Genomic DNA, 18,083 nt, shown 5'->3' on the forward strand with positions numbered 1-18,083 from the left:
CGATATTATACCATCTATAAACAGCCTTTAAAAACTTCCAATACTCTTCAGTCTGTGAATAATATAATAGATTAATAGTTTTAAATGCTGTGAAATAAAAATATTTGCACATGGATTAAATATGAGTTGATTGTTTGAAATCAAAGAAGTGACTGAATCAATCTTTGTTTAAAATTGAGCCAAAATTGACCTTAGAGACTAAACAAAATAAATGACTCAATTTAATTTCAATTCAAATATTTCAGCAAACATCTCTAAGATAATTGTAGTGTATTTAATCCCAAGTGTTTGGCTGTTGAAAATTTCTTTAAATTGAAATCAAACTGTTTGATTGTGAGTATAATACCTCTTTTGTAGGTTAAGCGGTTTACCACCTCAAGTCTGCTTTTTTTCAGTTTGCGTGAGTCTAAACTAGTCACATTTGAATTAAAACTAATTCAAGTTCATCCCTTGCTGAGGCCACATTTCAGAATGACCAGTCTTTCCTGCTTTTAACAGATTTACATCAAGAAAAATCTCTCTTATTATTAAAAAAAACCCTCAAGTATTAGAGCAAGAAATCAAAGACTAACAGCAACATCAACGATTCCTTTGATAAAAATGACATCATCAAGGTAAATTTTCCAGAAACTCAATATGTAGCTGTACTTTCACGTCACCAAAACTGAGGGCGAAAAGTGATAAAAGAGAACAAACGAGTGAAGTACAGGCGATCAAAAAGACAGAGAGAAAAACAGAGATCTCAAAGCATGCCAGCTCGGAGAACTAAAGAGTGGCCTGCACAGTATGACCATATTTTTAAACAATGTTCGCAGTAGTCTTAACAATTTTACTAAATAAATTAATGCTGTCATGTTGTTCAATGTGAAGGAAATGTAGTAATTCTGAAATTACTGTGCAGAATAGACAGTTAGTTTAGCCCTGAAACTAAAACAAAACCAGCTACGCTAAATATGGTTGATCCCAGTAGTCACACTGTAAATTAGAATACTTTATGGAGGCCTTACTGAAATGTGCTCTTCATGTAAGACTGTATTTATGGCACGCACATGAGGGCATCTAATCAGTCGTCTCTTCTGTCTTCTGATTGTGCAAATGTACAACCTCACAACAGACCCTCCAGGCTCTAAATTCTGCATTCTTAGTCAACTGAAATCACCGCAGGCCTTGACAAAACATTCAATCACCAATGGAGAGATAGCAAGAGAAGCAGGATAAAAGAGAGAGATGCTCGGACACTCTTTGGATGACTGTTGAACACTTTCTAATGATCCTGGCTTAAAGCCCTCAGGCTAATATACTGAGAAGAATCATCACACGGATCTGAAAGCAGATTAAAACTCCCTGTAGCCCCATTTTATCTCTACTCTCCAATTAGTAAAGAGAAGAATAAAAAAGGGGGCTCTTTTATTCAGGCAGAGACACGGATGGCTCTTTGGCACCATATGAGGGTCCAGTGGGGGCCCAAGGGCCTGTTAGAGTGCTTTCACTTGTAATATTTCTCAAGGAAACAGAGGAGGAGGAGGAAAGAGAAATAAATAGACATGGTCTGAGGGCTAGAAATGCTTACTGCAGGGTTCTATGAATGCAATCAGCTCCATTAACAAATTAGAAATATTAAAGGGCTTCAAAGTAGTCTTTGATGGAGAAGGGAGAGGGAAGTGAGGGAAGGTTGATTTAAAAGCGCTGCACGAAAAGATGCCAGCACATTATCCAAATCTTGCAAAAAGTTTGATATAGAGAGAAAGAATGAAAGAGAAAAGTGCGTGGGTCACACAACATAAATACAGTCATATATCATTCCTCTATTTGAATTTTGAAGCCACATTGATTGGGTTACAGCACAGGGCGGCTAGAATGAGTCATATAATGTGTAAATCATACATGAGTCAATGAAAATGGAAGTGAGAGGGGCTAGGGAGGCAGAAAATGGATATGCAAGCACAAAAAAACTAAAGTGCTTGTTGACGAAAGCACAAAACAGAATTTTATGAGACACAATATAATGAAATAAGTCAATATAGGGAATATCTGCAGTGTGGAAAATACGTGAAACAATGATTTAAATTACCGTGGAAATCTAGAGCCCTTGCTAACACAGGTTTGTGTTTGTTAGATGGTGTATGCGAGTGTATGTGTGCAGTGCATATAATGTGTATCTCCATCACACAGTCTACTCTGCCAAAAGACTTCTTTCATCTGCTTTTGTGTTTGAAACAACCTGCCCTCCTCCTTCAATTCTCTCCCTCCTTCAATCCAAAGCCCAACCTGCCTCCCTGTTAGTGTTCCTGTTGGAGTAAAGAAAAAAATCTATCTTTAGAAAGTATAGAGAGCAGATTTTTTTTTTTTCAACTTCTTTCATCTCGCTCCATCTCTGGGCGCATTCTTTGGAGGGAAAGGGGGCTCGCTTAATGGGCCCTTCTCCTCTGAGAGATTTTGGTCTCCTTCATTTCTGCCTCTCATTTTCGCTCCTGTGTTTTTTACTGGGAGGATTTGTGATGAAGGGAAGGAGTAGAATAGGAACAAGCGGGTATTGATGAAAAGAAAAAAAAAAGGCTGGGGGATTTGGGCATGAACAAAATGATGTACAAGGAGAGCACACAACACAAGATGGTGAGATGCTGGGAAGTTCAGAAAACAAGTACCGCAGAGGTACGCCCAGTTTCACAGGCATGAAATGAATAAAAACTGATACTGGTCTTCTCAATCCAAAACCACACAAATTAATATTCTTTGTTTTTACACCATTGTCTTTACTTATAACAAACTGATTTGCCTCAGTGTTGTGTCCCTATCTGAATTAAACTGAATTCTTTAAATGAGGGACACGCATTCGCTGTTGCAAAATGGCTTCAGCTGGAGGATCTGATACCAAATAAAAAGTCAAGAAACTTCTTAAGATCATCTCAGTGAACACAATCAACATAATTGTTGCCGTATAACAATAGTCAGTAAGTATAAAAATAAACATTGTATAACTATGATACATCAGAGGCACATGTAGTCCTACTCGAACATGTGATTACAAAGAAAAAATTGGTGTTTAATTCACCACCAGCACAATACTCAACTTATTTTTTTTAAGATTCACAGTAAATATAAGAAATCATCAACCAATAAACCTCCAATAAATGAATATTAAGAAGAAAAGTGCAAATGTTACTCTCAACATTGCAAAATATTCTGTAACACAACTCAACAGGTGCATTATGTTACTTTTGAGGAAATTTAAATGCAAACTTAAATTGTGTATTCTATCAACAAAGAGGAATATGCAGTGATAGATGCCCACATATATATACTGTTCATTTGCACAAGTGATGTAAAAAAACAAAAACAAAAAAGTTGTGAGTAGTCTGACAGTAGTGCTGCACTGGAATCGGTCTTACTTAACAGATCATGGTGAATGAAATGATTAAAAGAACTGATCAGTGACCTTGGATCAGTTAAAATCTAAACAGCTTCAGTTAGATGTTCTGTGTCACAGCATGTTTGGTCTCACCTGTTGGACAGAAGCAAAACTAGCAATTTTGAAGCCAAATGCATGATTTTTTTCAGTTTTACAGGCCAATATGCTAAAATTCTGGATTTGTAATCCAGGATAACACACAAGATGTAATGGATTACGTCCACAAGAGTTTTTTTTTTTTTTTTTAACTTGTACAGACAAGAAGGAAAGCATACCTGCATCTTTAGATATTCAATACATATGGTGGTGGTTTTGTTTCATTTGCCCAGTCTAATGTATGCAAGGACATACTAAGATGTTTAGTTTGAACATTAACAGACACAGGCATTGGATTATCCATGAGATCCAGGCAGCAAACTGTAAAGAGTCTATTCATACGCTTAGTTGACACTGAGGCACGACGTCATTCTGGTGTCGAAGAGGTAATAGTTTTAAAGCACATTTAAAAAAAGGCATATCCGGATGTAATGAAAAATGCACTCAAGGTAACATGTGGGACTTGAAAAGTCTTGACGTGTCCGTGCATATGTGTGTGTGTGTGTGTGTGTGTGCGACTTTGAAGCATTGATGCAGCGTGTTTGTTTGTTTCTAGGTGTGCAGGATGCGATATGTACATCGTCTCATCCTATCTTTCCCTTGTGTAAACCAGGTAGAGAACAACACAACACTGATTCCTCGTTCATAAACCAAAGGAGCAACACACGGTGGATGCGTAGCTGTCTATCAGTCACGGCTGGATGGGCAGCCTTAATTTTTACTTTACATCTCCCTTTTCTTTTCTTAATCTGTCTTTGTCACTCCCAGTCTCTCAAAGGCTAGTGGACAAATAAACTGTAGCTTCATTCAGTCCCAAAGAAATAGCCTTTTTTTTTCATGCAGCACACATTTTGTCCTCCCTCTCCCTGTACCTGTGTGTAAATCCCTTCATTATCAGACAGGGTATTTGGAGGCAGGCAAGTGCCCAAGCTGCAAACCAGAGCGGGGCAGACAGGCATATCTTGCTCTGACATTATAGAAAAGGAAAATAGACTGTTACCATGCTGACATTGTACACTCCATGTACATATGTCTTGTCCGCAGTCTATTTCTCAGTCTACCTGTGATTTTGTTGTTATTCTGTCCATATTCCTATACTCGTTTCACGCTGTGGTGCAGCTGTAGAAATTAGTAGGCTCCTAAGAACATCAAAAAAGTTGCAATGTTGTTATCAGACCCTCATCAGCCATCAGAATCAGAGTTCTTTCATCTGCTCGTCCCAGTGAGGGAAATTCATAAAGTTCAGCGTCAGGAGTTGTACTTCTCTCATCATTCTACCAGTTCCAGCCAAAAAGGAAGTTTAGCAAAAGTGCATCCTGGTCAGCCAGTTAGATCAGTCATGCGCAACAGGAACTGGTGGTGTAGTTTCTCCTCAGTGTAGATTCTCATCATTGAAGAGTGGCGATTATGCTGAATACTGCTGTTAATCATTCATTTCAGGGAGTTTTCACACCCCTTGATCACTTTATTTGACAAAGCATTCTAATAAAATTGTATCATTCACATTGTCCAGTTGTTTCAACACTGCGAATCATACCCGTCATCTTTCTCCAGTCGGATGGTGAGCATGGGTTCAAGACTTGGCCCGGTTACTGGGTACAGGTGGATTTGGTTGGGGCTGTGGATCAGATTACAGCTGAGGTTTTGGTTTTGGTAGCAGTTTTGGTTAGCTTGCTGATTTGGATGTGGGCTGTTGTCGTACATGACTGAATGGTGATGGCTACCGCTGGTCTTCTTGGTTGCCAAGTGGTACCGATGGCAACACAGTATCACCACCACAGTTACAGTGACCAACAGCAAGATGGCACCGACTCCCGCCAACACATAGTACCAGTAGGCAGGGACAGGCTGCGCCACCACTGTGTCTACTGTGGGCTTCATCCCAGCCATGGCACCGCCTGGAGGGCAGGAGGACACATTACTGGTTGGCTCAGTGGACGAGCGAGGCAGGCATGCAGACTGCATTTGAGGTGCTGATTGTCTAATTGACTGTTTGAAACCCCTACCCTGGACAGCAACAGTCAAATCATAACCGTAGTTAGGCACAGCAGGTCTGTCAAGCTTTGGATTTCTCCACATGCCCAAGTCTGTGTGTGGGACTGTAATAAGACCGATACGAAGTCTAATTTTGTAGCCTTTACAAAACCAAAAGCACAAAAAATGCGGGAAATGTATTATTTTGAAGGTTTATCTGTTTGAAAGAAAACTGCAACTGTTAGAATGTCTGGCTAACCTGTCTGACTAGCTTAGTACCCACCGTAGGAAGCAGTGTTACTTCCAAGTCCAAGGTGCACATAACTTAGCTTTCATACTAGTTTTCACAGTATGTTTAAAACCACAAACAGGGTTATGTTACAATGACGTAACTGTCTGATCTTACACTCTCCTTATTGGCCTTATAATACTAATACTAACTATCCCCACGCTGGAGTACAGGAACAAAGCTGTCTGTTATTTCCACGTCGTCTGCAAAGATCATAAAGCTCAACTGGTGAGGATGCTGACTTATTGCCTGGGACATACAGCTGTAACAAGTTTATAAGTACAACACAATGTATTATATTTTATCTTATAAATAATATAATACATTATATTTAAAACCCCTTTTACAGGGTTGTCATTTTAAAACTAGTCAGCTGGAAACATTAAAAAGTTTCCTGGACAGAGTGGCTAACATTAACTTGGTTAAAAAATCAGCCAGCAACAGTCGGCTTTTCAGGGAACAAAACTGACGGTCATCAGGCCCGAAATGAGAGGCCTGGTTTTCTTTACATCCGTCTAAAATCAGGGACCCGTTGTTTACTAATAATTTTGAGTGATAAATCTGACACCGTTATCACTGTAAACTTCATAAATGCTGTGCGAGAATGGAAAGCTTGACAGGCCTAGCAACAGTAACTAAGGGGCAGTCAGTTACTGGAGCAGTGAGTTGAAATTATTGCCTTGCTGGTAGGCCTGTTCAACTAAACATAACATATAAGATCAACAGCAGGCAAAAAAAAGCAGCTTCCAGATTAACCTCACTATCTCAATATTTAAAGAAACAATGCATATTCTAAGGTACTCATACTTTTCTACTCAAAGTAATATTGATTGATGCAAATGTCACAAGCATTAGCTGCACATTGACACGCAAAGGCTCATGCCATGCGTTCACATTCGATTGGAGAATGCAAAGCCTTGATTATGCAGTGACTGGCTGATTTCCGACAAAGGGTGGAGAGTGTTAAGTGGCTGTATTTGGTAGAACGCAGTTACGTTTATCAGGGCAGGATCACTTTGAAGGGAGTCGAGTGGCGAGAAAAAGAGGAGGAGAGAGAAAGAGAGAAAAATTACAGGGGTAGAGAAAGGATAAGAGAGAAGGCATTACTGGAAGAAAGAATCGAGTGACATAAAGAGGGGTGGTAGAAAGTGAGAGGATAGAGGGTGGGAGGGAGGGGCAGTGAAGGGAGAGAGCTAATCCTGCCATGATATCTTTAATCCTGCATTAAAGGGTTTGTCTGAAACTTCAATAGTCTGTCAACTCACTGTGAAAGAAACCCACTGAGAGAGAGGTTGTGGAAGAAGGAGAGACATAGAAAAAGAAAGGGATAGAATTTAAAAAGAAAGAATGTGAGCAAGAAAGGCAGGGAGAAAGAAAGATGGAGATGAGAAAGAAGAGAGGAATAATGAAAGGACAGAGGAAGGAGAGGTGCAGAGAGAGATACAGAACCTCAAGGAAACCAGAGAGCTTAATTTTGTCATTTTTTTCAAGTTTGACTCTTTTAGAGTTTTTAAGACATACTCTTTTAGGGTTTAAAAATGGCTTTGATTGTAAAGCTGCAGTCTAAGTACAGAAAGCCTTTCCAATGGATTAAAACACAGATGATTTCAAGGGCTGCAAATATCACCCATTACTTTACTTCTTTGGGGAGGAAAGGGGAAAAAAGAAGGAATGTTATCGAAAACACCATTTCTTAAGCGAGCTACAAAGTGTGGCTTTCAAGAAAGTCTGGTTACTAGAGTTTTCTGACTCACTGAATTACTATATTTCTTCTAGGTACCGCACTTCCCAAATCCACAATTTTCTTAAAATATCTGTTTAAAAGATAGAGTCAAAAGCAGCAGTCTTCTCTATAGTCAAACTGAAGCAAGAATTTGCCTCTTTTCAGTGTGCGTGTGCATCAGTCAGTCTGCAGCCCGCCCATTTTGCCAGAAGTGAAACGCATCTCACCTTTTGCTAGAAGTGAAATGCATCCTTGGTTGCCATGGTGAAGCTGCCCTTGTGCCACTAACTAATGATCACGTTATCAGGCATAATTAATGAGAAACATTTCAAATCTGATGTCCAGTTGCCCTAAAGTTTCTCCTAAACTGTGAGATTTGTGGGTCGCTTAACTTCATTTCATTTAATATATTATTTAATTATGTAATTTTATGATAGAAGAAGGTTATAAGTAGGATGCAGCCAGTATTTCTCCTCACACTTCCTTAATTTTTAAACTTTAGAAACTCTTTCATGTTGCTTCTGATTAATTTCGAGTTTATTCCTTAATCACTCAAAACCCAGCTCCAAGCTCATTATAACTGCAGGATGTTTGCAGATATTCACTAACCTATGACAATGATACACATAATGGTGAATTTTAAAATTTCAAAAAGAAAACCTGCTGTTCACAACCAAGCTCAGTTTAGCTCACTTTTCAACAGGCGTCCCAAAGGAGCAATTTAATCCTTCGCCCCGGGGCTCAGTCTCATGAAGGGGAGTCATATGATACTCATCCAGGATCCAACAGTCTAAGAAACCAACAAGCACTGGGTCAAATACTTGAAATAAATTTGAGTATGAGTCAGGAGACATAAGGTTTGAGCTGGGCTCTTAGCTTTTACTATTTTTGGGAATGGCATTTATGTTTTTATTGAAGTGAACAGTGGTTAACAAAACCAAGTTCTGCTCTATTATCTGACAACATTGAAAGAATCACATACTAGGAACACATATACAGAAGCACACACACACATCAGCGCACATACGCACACAGTGAGACCGAAACACACAGACATTTTTAACCACACCTTTATATACCGTCTCACAACCTACCACCATACTGCTTGGTTTGGTTGCTATGGATGCAAACTGAATGAAAGTGCAGTAACCATGATCATGTAGGACTTGTTCTTGTGCTTAAGTCCCCAGCTTAAGAAACTTGATTTCCTTTGCCTCAATTAATAAAAACTGAAAAAAAACTTCAGGTTGAACCTCAAACATCCATTACATGTGATTGGCATCAATGTGGGCACGAATCATCAAATGAAACTACCAAATAAACAAACAAACAAAAAACGAACTGCAAATCATAAAATTTTGATACAGTACTCCTATATACTACTCAGAGTTGTGAAATAGGGTATACTGTATACTGAGTATATCTTTTGAAATGAGCCCAAACTTTAAAGAAATGTCATAATGAAGGGCAGTTTCCTTAAAAATACCGGTATTTGTATTTTTGGGTCTCCAAACAGAAGCAGTCATGCGGCCAGAGTTTTAGGTCCCAACCCAGACTTTGAAGACAAGAAATCCAGTGGCATAATCTGCCTAAGCCCATTTTTTATCTGCATTGAGATCGGCCTATTTGAGGGAGAAGGAGAATAAAAGAACAAGGAAAAACAGACTAATAGACTAATATAGCAAGAAATGGAAGAGAAAGAGGGGAGAGAGAGAAAAAACTAAGAAAAACTGAAAGCAAAGGATAGGAGAAGAGTGGCAAAGAATAGTTGAGATGGAAGTAGAGTAGCAGAGAAGAGGAGCAAAGTATAGAAAAGGGCAGAAGAAGGGAACAAGATGAAAGTAAAGAGACAGAAGAAGAGAAGGAGTTATATGGTGTTAAATATAGAGAGCAAGAGCTTACATGTAGACAACAAATCAGGATGGCGAAATGGATGAGGAGCTAGTGTCCTACTCTCTACACTTAGGAATTACTGAGGGTTGGACTGCGGAATTAAGTCCTGCTTATTTCTTTTATTTCATTGAGGACAAGAGAAAAAAACCAGATGAAGACGGTTTCACTCTGAGCATTTCAACTCTGACCTCATGGTTTTAGCCTTCATTCCTATGTCACCTTATAGGTTGTTTACCATATACCAACAACTGGAACTGAACACTATTTCAGTAATTTGCTGTGGGTCTCTGCAAACTATGCAGAGGCCCACTCATACACCAAGAATTAACAACTGGATACCAGTCAAAGTTCACAGACAATATTGCGAACACAATTAAAGACTTGAACCATATCTCTCTATGGAATGTGCAAATCTACCCCGATGTTACTATGTTACTGTTTATGCAGTGAAAAATATAATTTCTCACTGAGAAGCATACAAAATCAAACTACATAACTAAGAATATCAGCCCAGCATGCAGGGAGTCATGCTGGAACAATGCAAAGGATCCATTCCATCAAGTTGCAATGTTGTCACTGTAATTTTCTTCAATGTATCAAAGTCCGCATATCAAAATCTATCAAAATATAGATCCTAAGAAAGTCCCACAGACTGTTTTCAAATTCAGAAATGAATAGTTATGTATACATGTAAGAAACGAATATTTAGATTTGTTTGGAAATGATGTAATAGAAAAAAAGTAGTATTTTTAAGCAAAAATAAATGTAGTTCCTGTCTGTATTATTTCAGATTGCATGGTAACATGTTATGCACTAATAAAGTTATTCAGGGCCAGTGCAGCGCTGCGAGCTGAGCTTAGCAACAAGCAGGAAGCACAGACATTTGGCACAGGAAGTACAAATGAAACAGGAAGTATAACTTACTGGTTATGCCAGGAGTTAAGGCAGGGAAAGGCTCTGGAAAAGAGAGGAAAGAAGAAATATTATTGATGATGGTTAGTAACTGATACTAAATGTTTAGGTGATTCAGTCTCAAATAACAAGTTTCAATCGGCCACAGACCGACCTGTACTAAACCAAAGGGATCAGATGTGAGCATGAGTGATGTGTATTTCGCTAGGCCTTATTTTTATTACTAAATGTATCTATTCAGTTCCAGAGTAGCCATTGATAATATAAAATAGAATGCCAAATATATCATCTTTGGTATTTGCTCAAACTCAGTGTGCTGTGGCATTATTTGATGATTAAATTGACATGTTACAACTATATTTCAAATGACATTTAACAGAAATACATTGTCATACAGATGACTTGCAGCACACTGCGCTTTTTACAAAGGCGCTTGTTAATCCTTTTTGAGAAAATTGATAAATATTTGTTGAGTTCTGAGATGGCATAGGATTCTGAAGAAGCATAAATCTTCCTTGATGACAGTTATTTTTACAAAATGGAGAGAAAATAAAGGCTAAATAAGGTTGACAGGTTTTGATGAGAGGAAGTGCGTTGTTCCTGAATGTCTCTCTCTCTGTCTGTCTGTTATTACTCACTTTCTCTTACTTTCTTCTTTTTGCTTTTCCATTGTGTCTTGCTCTCTTTCATGTCATTGCTCTCTATCTTATTGTCTCTCTGTCCTTATACTTTTTCTCTTTTCACCTGAGGTTAGTCGCAAGGTGTTAATAGCAGCAGACATGCTGGGTAGAAAGGACAGAAGAAAAAGGAAGATGAGGATGGTTGGAAGATGGGGTGAAAAGAGTGAGGGACAGGGTGAAGAGCATTAAATAGAGTAATGGAAAGGAAGTGCGGAGGTAAGATAAAGGTCATGGGAACAGGAACAGAAATTTACTGCTGTTTATTATTTGCCGGAGGATGTGACAACTATTATGAAATTGAGAGGGAGAGAGAAAAAACAGACGGAAATAAAGAGAGAATGGCAGCACAAGTAACAAAGTTGCAGTAGAGTAAACATGTCTCAGATAAAAACCCTCACTGTCAGTCAGTAAATAAGAGTTTTGCTCTGATCTGTGAACGTAGCCCTTCTCATACTGGATGATCAGTGCAATATTTAACACAGCTATATACAATAGTGAGAAGCATCACTTACAAAATTTGGAGAGGAAAAAGTGGCATCTGAGATTTCATATGTATGTGTACACAAAATTATTGGTGTATCAAACATAATATATTGGTAATATTCTATGAAACACTGTCATCATTTACATTTATTTACACAGAGTCAGAATGATGTTTGCCAATGGAAAATGGATTTAAAACTTTATCCTTGTGTCTAGCTCAAGTACATTTACAAAAGTCTGCATTTTTATGTAAATAACATAACAAACATAATGGTTTCAAGTGGGAAGCCAGTGGTTACTAATACAGGAAGACCTTGTTGGTCGGCTTGGGTCTGTGTGTATGTGAGTGCAAGAGAAAGAGACAGACAGAGTCTCTCAAGCACTTAATTACAGAACAACTACATTTTTTTCCACTGCTTGATGGCCCAACAAAAAGACTGAGACTGAATGGGAGACAATACTAGGGATGGAAGAAGTAAGTGAGAGAGAGTGAAAGAAAGAGAAAGAGTGAGAGAGAGAAAAATGCAATGAATCAAGTAACTGTCGAATGGGGTGGTTGGTAAAGGAAAAGACTGAAGGAGATAGAGAGATGGAGATATAATGAAAGATAGATTCCATGCCCAAAGGCCATTTGCGGCCTACTTTCATTTTTTAATATATTTTTTCTTTGTCTTTTCATTTTTTTTGTGTGTGTATAAAAGAGAAACAGTTTTTTCCCCCTTCTCTCTCTCTCATCCGGCCTCTGGTGGAAACATAGCATAAATAGTTTGCTGTTAAGGCGTGTGAGAATCAGATAGCGAGACAGACTGGATGACATATTACTGTAATAAATGGTCAGACAGGTAAACACATAGGTTGTGGGACTTACGTGTACACTGCTCCAGCTCGATGCTGTTGCTCATGTGGATGTTATCTATTCTGATGTGGCCTCTGGTTGGGTGATCGAAAAAACCTTCAAACACCACCTAGACGAAAGAAGGACAAACACAAAGACGTATTACATTAGCTTCTGTCTTTCAAGCACACGGTAGCCGGTGAACAGTTATGCTGTAGTAAAAAATCGGTGAACTCTGAGCTGTTTCGACCACCTTTTTAATAGGAGCGTTTATCAATCATTTTAGTATTTAAAATATATATTTTGCACTGCTATTAACTACAGACTCTGAGTGACACAAGATATCTCCCAAAGATCTAAGAGTAGTGCCGTAAGTTCCTTCGAAATCAACACTTACCTGATACTCTTTGGGGCTTTGGGGCAGGATGGTGCGGCCCTCCCTCCAGTGGGGTCCCTGGTCTCCTTTAAGCACCCATAGCAGCGTCTCCTCCTGGTCGCTGTCCCTCAGCAGAACCCTCAGGCTCCCCTGCGCCTCCCCCTGCAGTTGGTAGTAGAAGAGGAGGCAGAGCGGGCCTCGCTCTGGGCCCACCTCAGGGCTCAGCAGCCGGGCTCGCTTGCGCTGGGTGTGAGCACCTGCATCCAGGTGGAGGTAGTTCCCTGAGAAATCTGGCGGAAAGGAAGAGACAGAGAAGTGGTGTTACATTATTGTATTGTTAATATAAGATCAGTGATATATTTCAAACAGATGAGTTGTAAGAAATTATAAATTATTGGCCTTTAAACCAATACATCACCAATCTTTTTAGCATAAAGAGCTAAATATGGCACAACTTATATAGTTTTCTGGGTGCTGTTTTATTCATTTAATGGATTCCATTTTAATGAATTGTATAATTTGTGACAGTGTTGCTGCAGAAAGCAGATTCACCCCTTGCCGGTGAAACAGGCCCAGTGTACAGTATGATGTAGTAATGCAGAGGGATGTGGTTATTTAGAGTTTAAGGCATTACCACCATCAATCTGTGGTATGAGGCTTAACTGCAAATGAGACTGCCATTTCATCATGGCCGCTGATGGCTATGGATACAAATGAACACGCGCGTATACACACACAAATACATATACACACCCAACTCTACTGAACAGCCCTAATCATTCTGGAAGCTGTCACCTGGATCTGTTGCTCTCCCCGTTTTTGCTACTTAGTCAGCACAGCCATCATATTAATACAGTCACAATGCTTGTGCATGTGTAGTGTATCTGTTTGTGTGTGTGTGTGTGTGTGCATGTGTGTGTGTAGATGCTTTCTCTACACATATTCACTCAATCGTTTTTTTTTAATCATATGAACTTCCCCTCTCTCCTCTCAGCCCAAAGAATGGGTAGAGAGATGGACAGAGAGTGAAGGAGGTAAAGAGAAAGAATGGGGGAGAGAGTGAGGGTGATCAAACATGACATATAAGAGAAAGAGAGAGAGCGAGAGAGAGAGAGAGGAAGAAGGGGGGCAGTATTATGTTTTCCCCACCCCAAACAGGAACAAAAACATTAGCTTGCTGCTGTGTTTGGCTGTTTGTCTACTTTTTGTATATTGCAGCCAGAGAGAAAAAGGTTTGCTGGAGCTGCAAATAGCCTTTTATCAACAGAAAGACACTGTGTATAACATCTCATAAGGGGAGAGAGAAATGAAGAAGAATGAAGAGAAGAGAAAGGAGAAATACAAAGCAAATATGGAGGATAGGTTTAGGAATCTATCTATCTATCTATCTATCTATCTATCTATCTATCTATCTATCTATCTATCTATCTATCTATCTATCTATCTATCTATCTACCTTTCTTTCACCTCTATTCTCCCTCCCTTAGCTAAGAAAGAGAAAAACATTCGACAGATTTTGCAGCACATCACACATAATGAATAATGGATTTGGGTTGAGGTAACTCTGTTTCTTCACTTGGAGGCAGTGAAAATGGGGACCTAAATTACCGTTGCTCATTAAGTACAGTTAGAGAAAGTTGCAGTGTTTTTCTGTCTCTCTGCGTTTGATCTTGGCGAACGTACAAAGGGAGGGAATTAATTAACAACTCTCCATGGGAGGGATAGGCAGGGATACAGAATTGGCTCTGAGGGAGGGAGGGAAATGTGTATATGACTGTGTGTGTGTGTGTGTTAGTGTCTGCTGGCATGAGTGTTAATTCATTTGTAGGCATCTTTGTTTATGTTTATGTTTGTTTGTGCGTGTGTGTGAGTTCATCTGTCAGTCATTCAGTGTGTGTGTGTACTCATAAGTGCCTTGCATGTATGTATGAGTTCATCATTTGGCATTTGTGTAGATATATGCAGTTTCTTCGTATGTGTGTATCCTTTCCAAATTTGCGTGTATAGGTAAACTGCATGTCTGTATGTGTTGCTATGCATCCTTCGTTTTCACACTGTGTTGAGTGCCAAATGTGAGCGTGGGCAAAAAGGGGCAAGTAGTGCACTCAACAAAGTCTTTTTTGTTATGTGCCACACTGATTCCTGACATTCTTCATTCTTAACCACCAAAAAAAACCAATCAAACAAAAAAAACATATAGGGTCCCATAGTTTCAATGAGGCTATCTTGAACTGAGTTTCCCTCATGGTCATGTTGCATTCATTTGAATTACATTTTGAAAATGCATCCTGCCTCCGAACTGTGGCTCAGAGTTGCCTAAACATAACCATAAACGCATATCATGCTTTAGATGCAATGAGTATATATTGTAGGTAAAACCAACATTTTGGTAAAACAACATTTTGCACATACTATTATGTTCAGCGTGAACATTTTGTAACTTTTCAGATATGTTCATTGAAAATGTTCCTTCATTATCTTGGTAAAAATGTAATGAGGGTGGAATGAGGGTTTTTTTTCCCTCAAAATATATTAAATTAGTAGTATATAAATATACTCTCTAGGAGAAAGGGGTGGTAATAATACCTGCACTCACATGCACACATGTTGGCATGGTTACCAAATGACCATGTATGATCTTTAGATTGTTTTAAAGATTAAATCAAATATCTATTATCACACTATCCTGATCCTTGTCCTGGACCAATTTGGTTCCACGCCCCAAAGATGGCGTGGAAGTGGGCTGAGGCACACCCTTTCAAGCAGTCTCAATGTGGTGAATGACAGCATTCACAGCAGCAGACCACAGTGAACCAAACAGGAAAAAGGTTCCTGAGTATATTTGAACTCGCTAGTTGTCAGAATTAATACAGTTTGCATGATTAAATGTTCATTTTTGAAATGTTCTATTTCATATTACAGCATAAATCTTTGAAAAGTGGCAAAAACTTTGGTTCAGGTGTGTGAAGGAGCAAAACCATTGCAAAATATGATCACAGAGAAATCTGATTGCTTAATGTTTTGTACCTCGGTGACACAATATGGATCACATCATGTGGAAAGCAATATAATCAGATGTTAAAAACTCATATTATGCTGCCAATTTAGTTTCTTTTTATGTACCCTCCCTCCTTATTCCTCCCTTCCCCTCCTTATCAATAAGTAAACAATTTCCAACAATGACTAGTGTGAAGAGTTTCCTTCAGTGAAAATCTCCACGGGGTAAAGAATATCAGTCTTGCCTTATCTGAGATCAAAAGAATAACTTATGAGCTCTGTTTGGGTCGGATATTCTCTCTTAAAACCCTAAAAGGGCTTTCAGTAACGAGGGTTGGGGATTTGATTTGCATTTCGAGACAGCTTCCAGACAGGGTGCCGCACTGATGTTGCTGTAGAACAAGACTTAACGTCATGTTGCTGTCTAACACTGAGACAGGGACGCTGCTAAATCAATTACACACACTCAAACACGCATAGACACACACAAATACACTTGCGTACATGAATGCGTTTGTAGGCACACACACACATCGCACACTCATGCAGCAGTGTGATGTAGAGCCTCACCTTATGTCACAGCCCTGTCTGTTTATGAAGGAGCTGCTCAGTCAACCATAAACTAGAAGGCCTCAACAGATACAGAGAAAACCTTGGTGGATGGCAAGGTCAGGTATGTGTGCATGTGTGTGTGTTTGTGTGTGTGTGTGTGTGTGTGTGTGTGTGTGTGCGCGCGCGCATGTGCGTGTGTGTATGGGAGACAAACCCACACATCAAGTGTTTAATACACGGACAGTCCCACCTTGAGTGATGTGTGTAAGTGTGTGGGTGTGTGGAGCCTCCGGGAGAGCTAGAGAGCTAAGGCAGCACTTCTGTCAAAGCCATCATCTGACATATCTGACTGCTCTGGGCTATGTGTGTGTGCCTTATGGGTGTGTAAGTACAGTAAAGTAAGTATGTGTGTGTGTGTGTGTGTGTGTGTGTGTGTGTGTGTGTGTGTGTGTGTGTGTGTGGGTGTGTGTGTGTGTGTGTGTGTGTGAGAGAGAGAGAGAGGGAGCAAGAGAGAGAGAGAGAGAGAGAGAGAGAGAGAGAGAGAGAGAGCAATGTGGAGAAGAAGGTGAGGCAGTGAATGTGGGTCTGTGTGCGTATGTAATGGATAAAACAGTCTTGGTTATCCTCCTGCTGTCTTATTAAAGATGGACAGATGTGGAAAAAGGCAAGTACCACCGAAGGAAATGGGAGAGAGGTCAGTAAGGAGAGAAGGAGATGAGCACAGTGAGAGAGGTAGTGGAAGTGACTTGAAAATACAGAAATCATACACCGTAGCATAGAGTTAAATTTGAAGAAGAGGGGGATAACTTAAGAGGAAGGATGGGATGAAAGAAACATGGTATATCCTTACCATTCTTCTTTCTCAACAAAGGAGAAATGAGATGATGAAGACGAAGACATTTGTAGTGACATGAGAGGCAAAATAAAATAAAGGAAAAATAAAGGAAAAGAGGACAGAGAGAAAGCAGACAAGGAGGCTGAAGTAAGGGGATTATAGTACTATCTACAAAAGAAGGGAAGGAAGCAAAAGATGATACAAGAGTGAATAAAATACAGAGATTAACTGAAGAGGTGGAGAAGTAAAACTCCAAGAAGAGACAAAAAAGTTGTACTTTAAAAAAAGGAGGCTGAAATAGAGAAAAAGAAGAAAAAACAGAGAGAAGAGACAATAAATTAACAAACTAGGTTAGAGAAAGATTAAACCTTGCATTTTTTTAAAATGTTGTACTCTCTTTTAGCAGATCAGAGTGAAATCCTTGCATCATGGTTGCTGTCAGTGGTTCCTCCCAGCACTTGGATTTTTAATATTCCAACACAGGACAACTGCTTTGCTCTTAATTAGCTCGACAAGGCTTTGTAATGAGGAAGGTTAAACAGCTCAACGTGACTATGATTTCTTTTCTGTGTTTAAAAAATGAGAAATGTCCTGAAATGAAGAATGCCAAGAATGATGGGAGCTGAATTGGGTTTCTAATGGGCATACAAGGTATTCAGAGAATTTGAATGTTTCATTAAAGGAGAAGACCTGATCAGAAAAGCTTGAATGGGGTCTCACACAGTGGAGATGCACAGTTTTGAAATGAGGATCAAAAGTATGGTCTGTAGGTTAGACAGAGTTTGGATTGGGAGTCTTTATGAGAAACCTTGATGGTGTTTAATCAGACACATGTACTGTAAGTATCCAATTAAAGATCAGAATAATCAGATACTTGTAAGTATTCCTGTTTAGAAATAAATACAGTATGAGAGAAAAGATTTCTTTGTAAGAAAACTACTAGTTTCCTTGTACAAAAATATGTTAAAATATTTATTAATTTTAGGGTTTATTTGTAATTGCAATTAAAATTAATACAAATGATCAGAC

The 18,083-nt window shown here is 39.1% G+C and overlaps 1 protein-coding gene across 4 annotated transcripts in view; it reads right to left on the reverse strand.

The window, feature by feature from the left end:
- Positions 1–18,083, reverse strand: part of LOC120801278 (neuropilin-2-like) — a 99,643-nt gene that overhangs the window by 7,138 nt on the left and 74,422 nt on the right. The window contains exons 14-17 of one of the 4 annotated variants that reach the window (XM_040148061.1): positions 12,692–12,960; positions 12,328–12,424; positions 10,309–10,341; positions 94–2,288 (exon numbers count right to left, since the gene is read on the reverse strand). In XM_040148061.1, the coding sequence (XP_040003995.1) occupies positions 2,113–2,288; positions 10,309–10,341; positions 12,328–12,424; positions 12,692–12,960 (575 nt within the window). In that variant the 3' untranslated portion in view covers positions 94–2,112. Of the gene's footprint in view, positions 1–93; positions 5,404–10,308; positions 10,342–12,327; positions 12,425–12,691; positions 12,961–18,083 lie in introns of those variants that run through there. The other 3 variants (XM_040148059.1, XM_040148058.1, XM_040148060.1) reach the window with 3 other exon arrangements.

Source organism: Xiphias gladius, chromosome 16 (genome assembly GCF_016859285.1).
Source record: "Xiphias gladius isolate SHS-SW01 ecotype Sanya breed wild chromosome 16, ASM1685928v1, whole genome shotgun sequence".
NCBI classification, from domain to species: Eukaryota; Metazoa; Chordata; class Actinopteri; order Istiophoriformes; family Xiphiidae; genus Xiphias; species Xiphias gladius.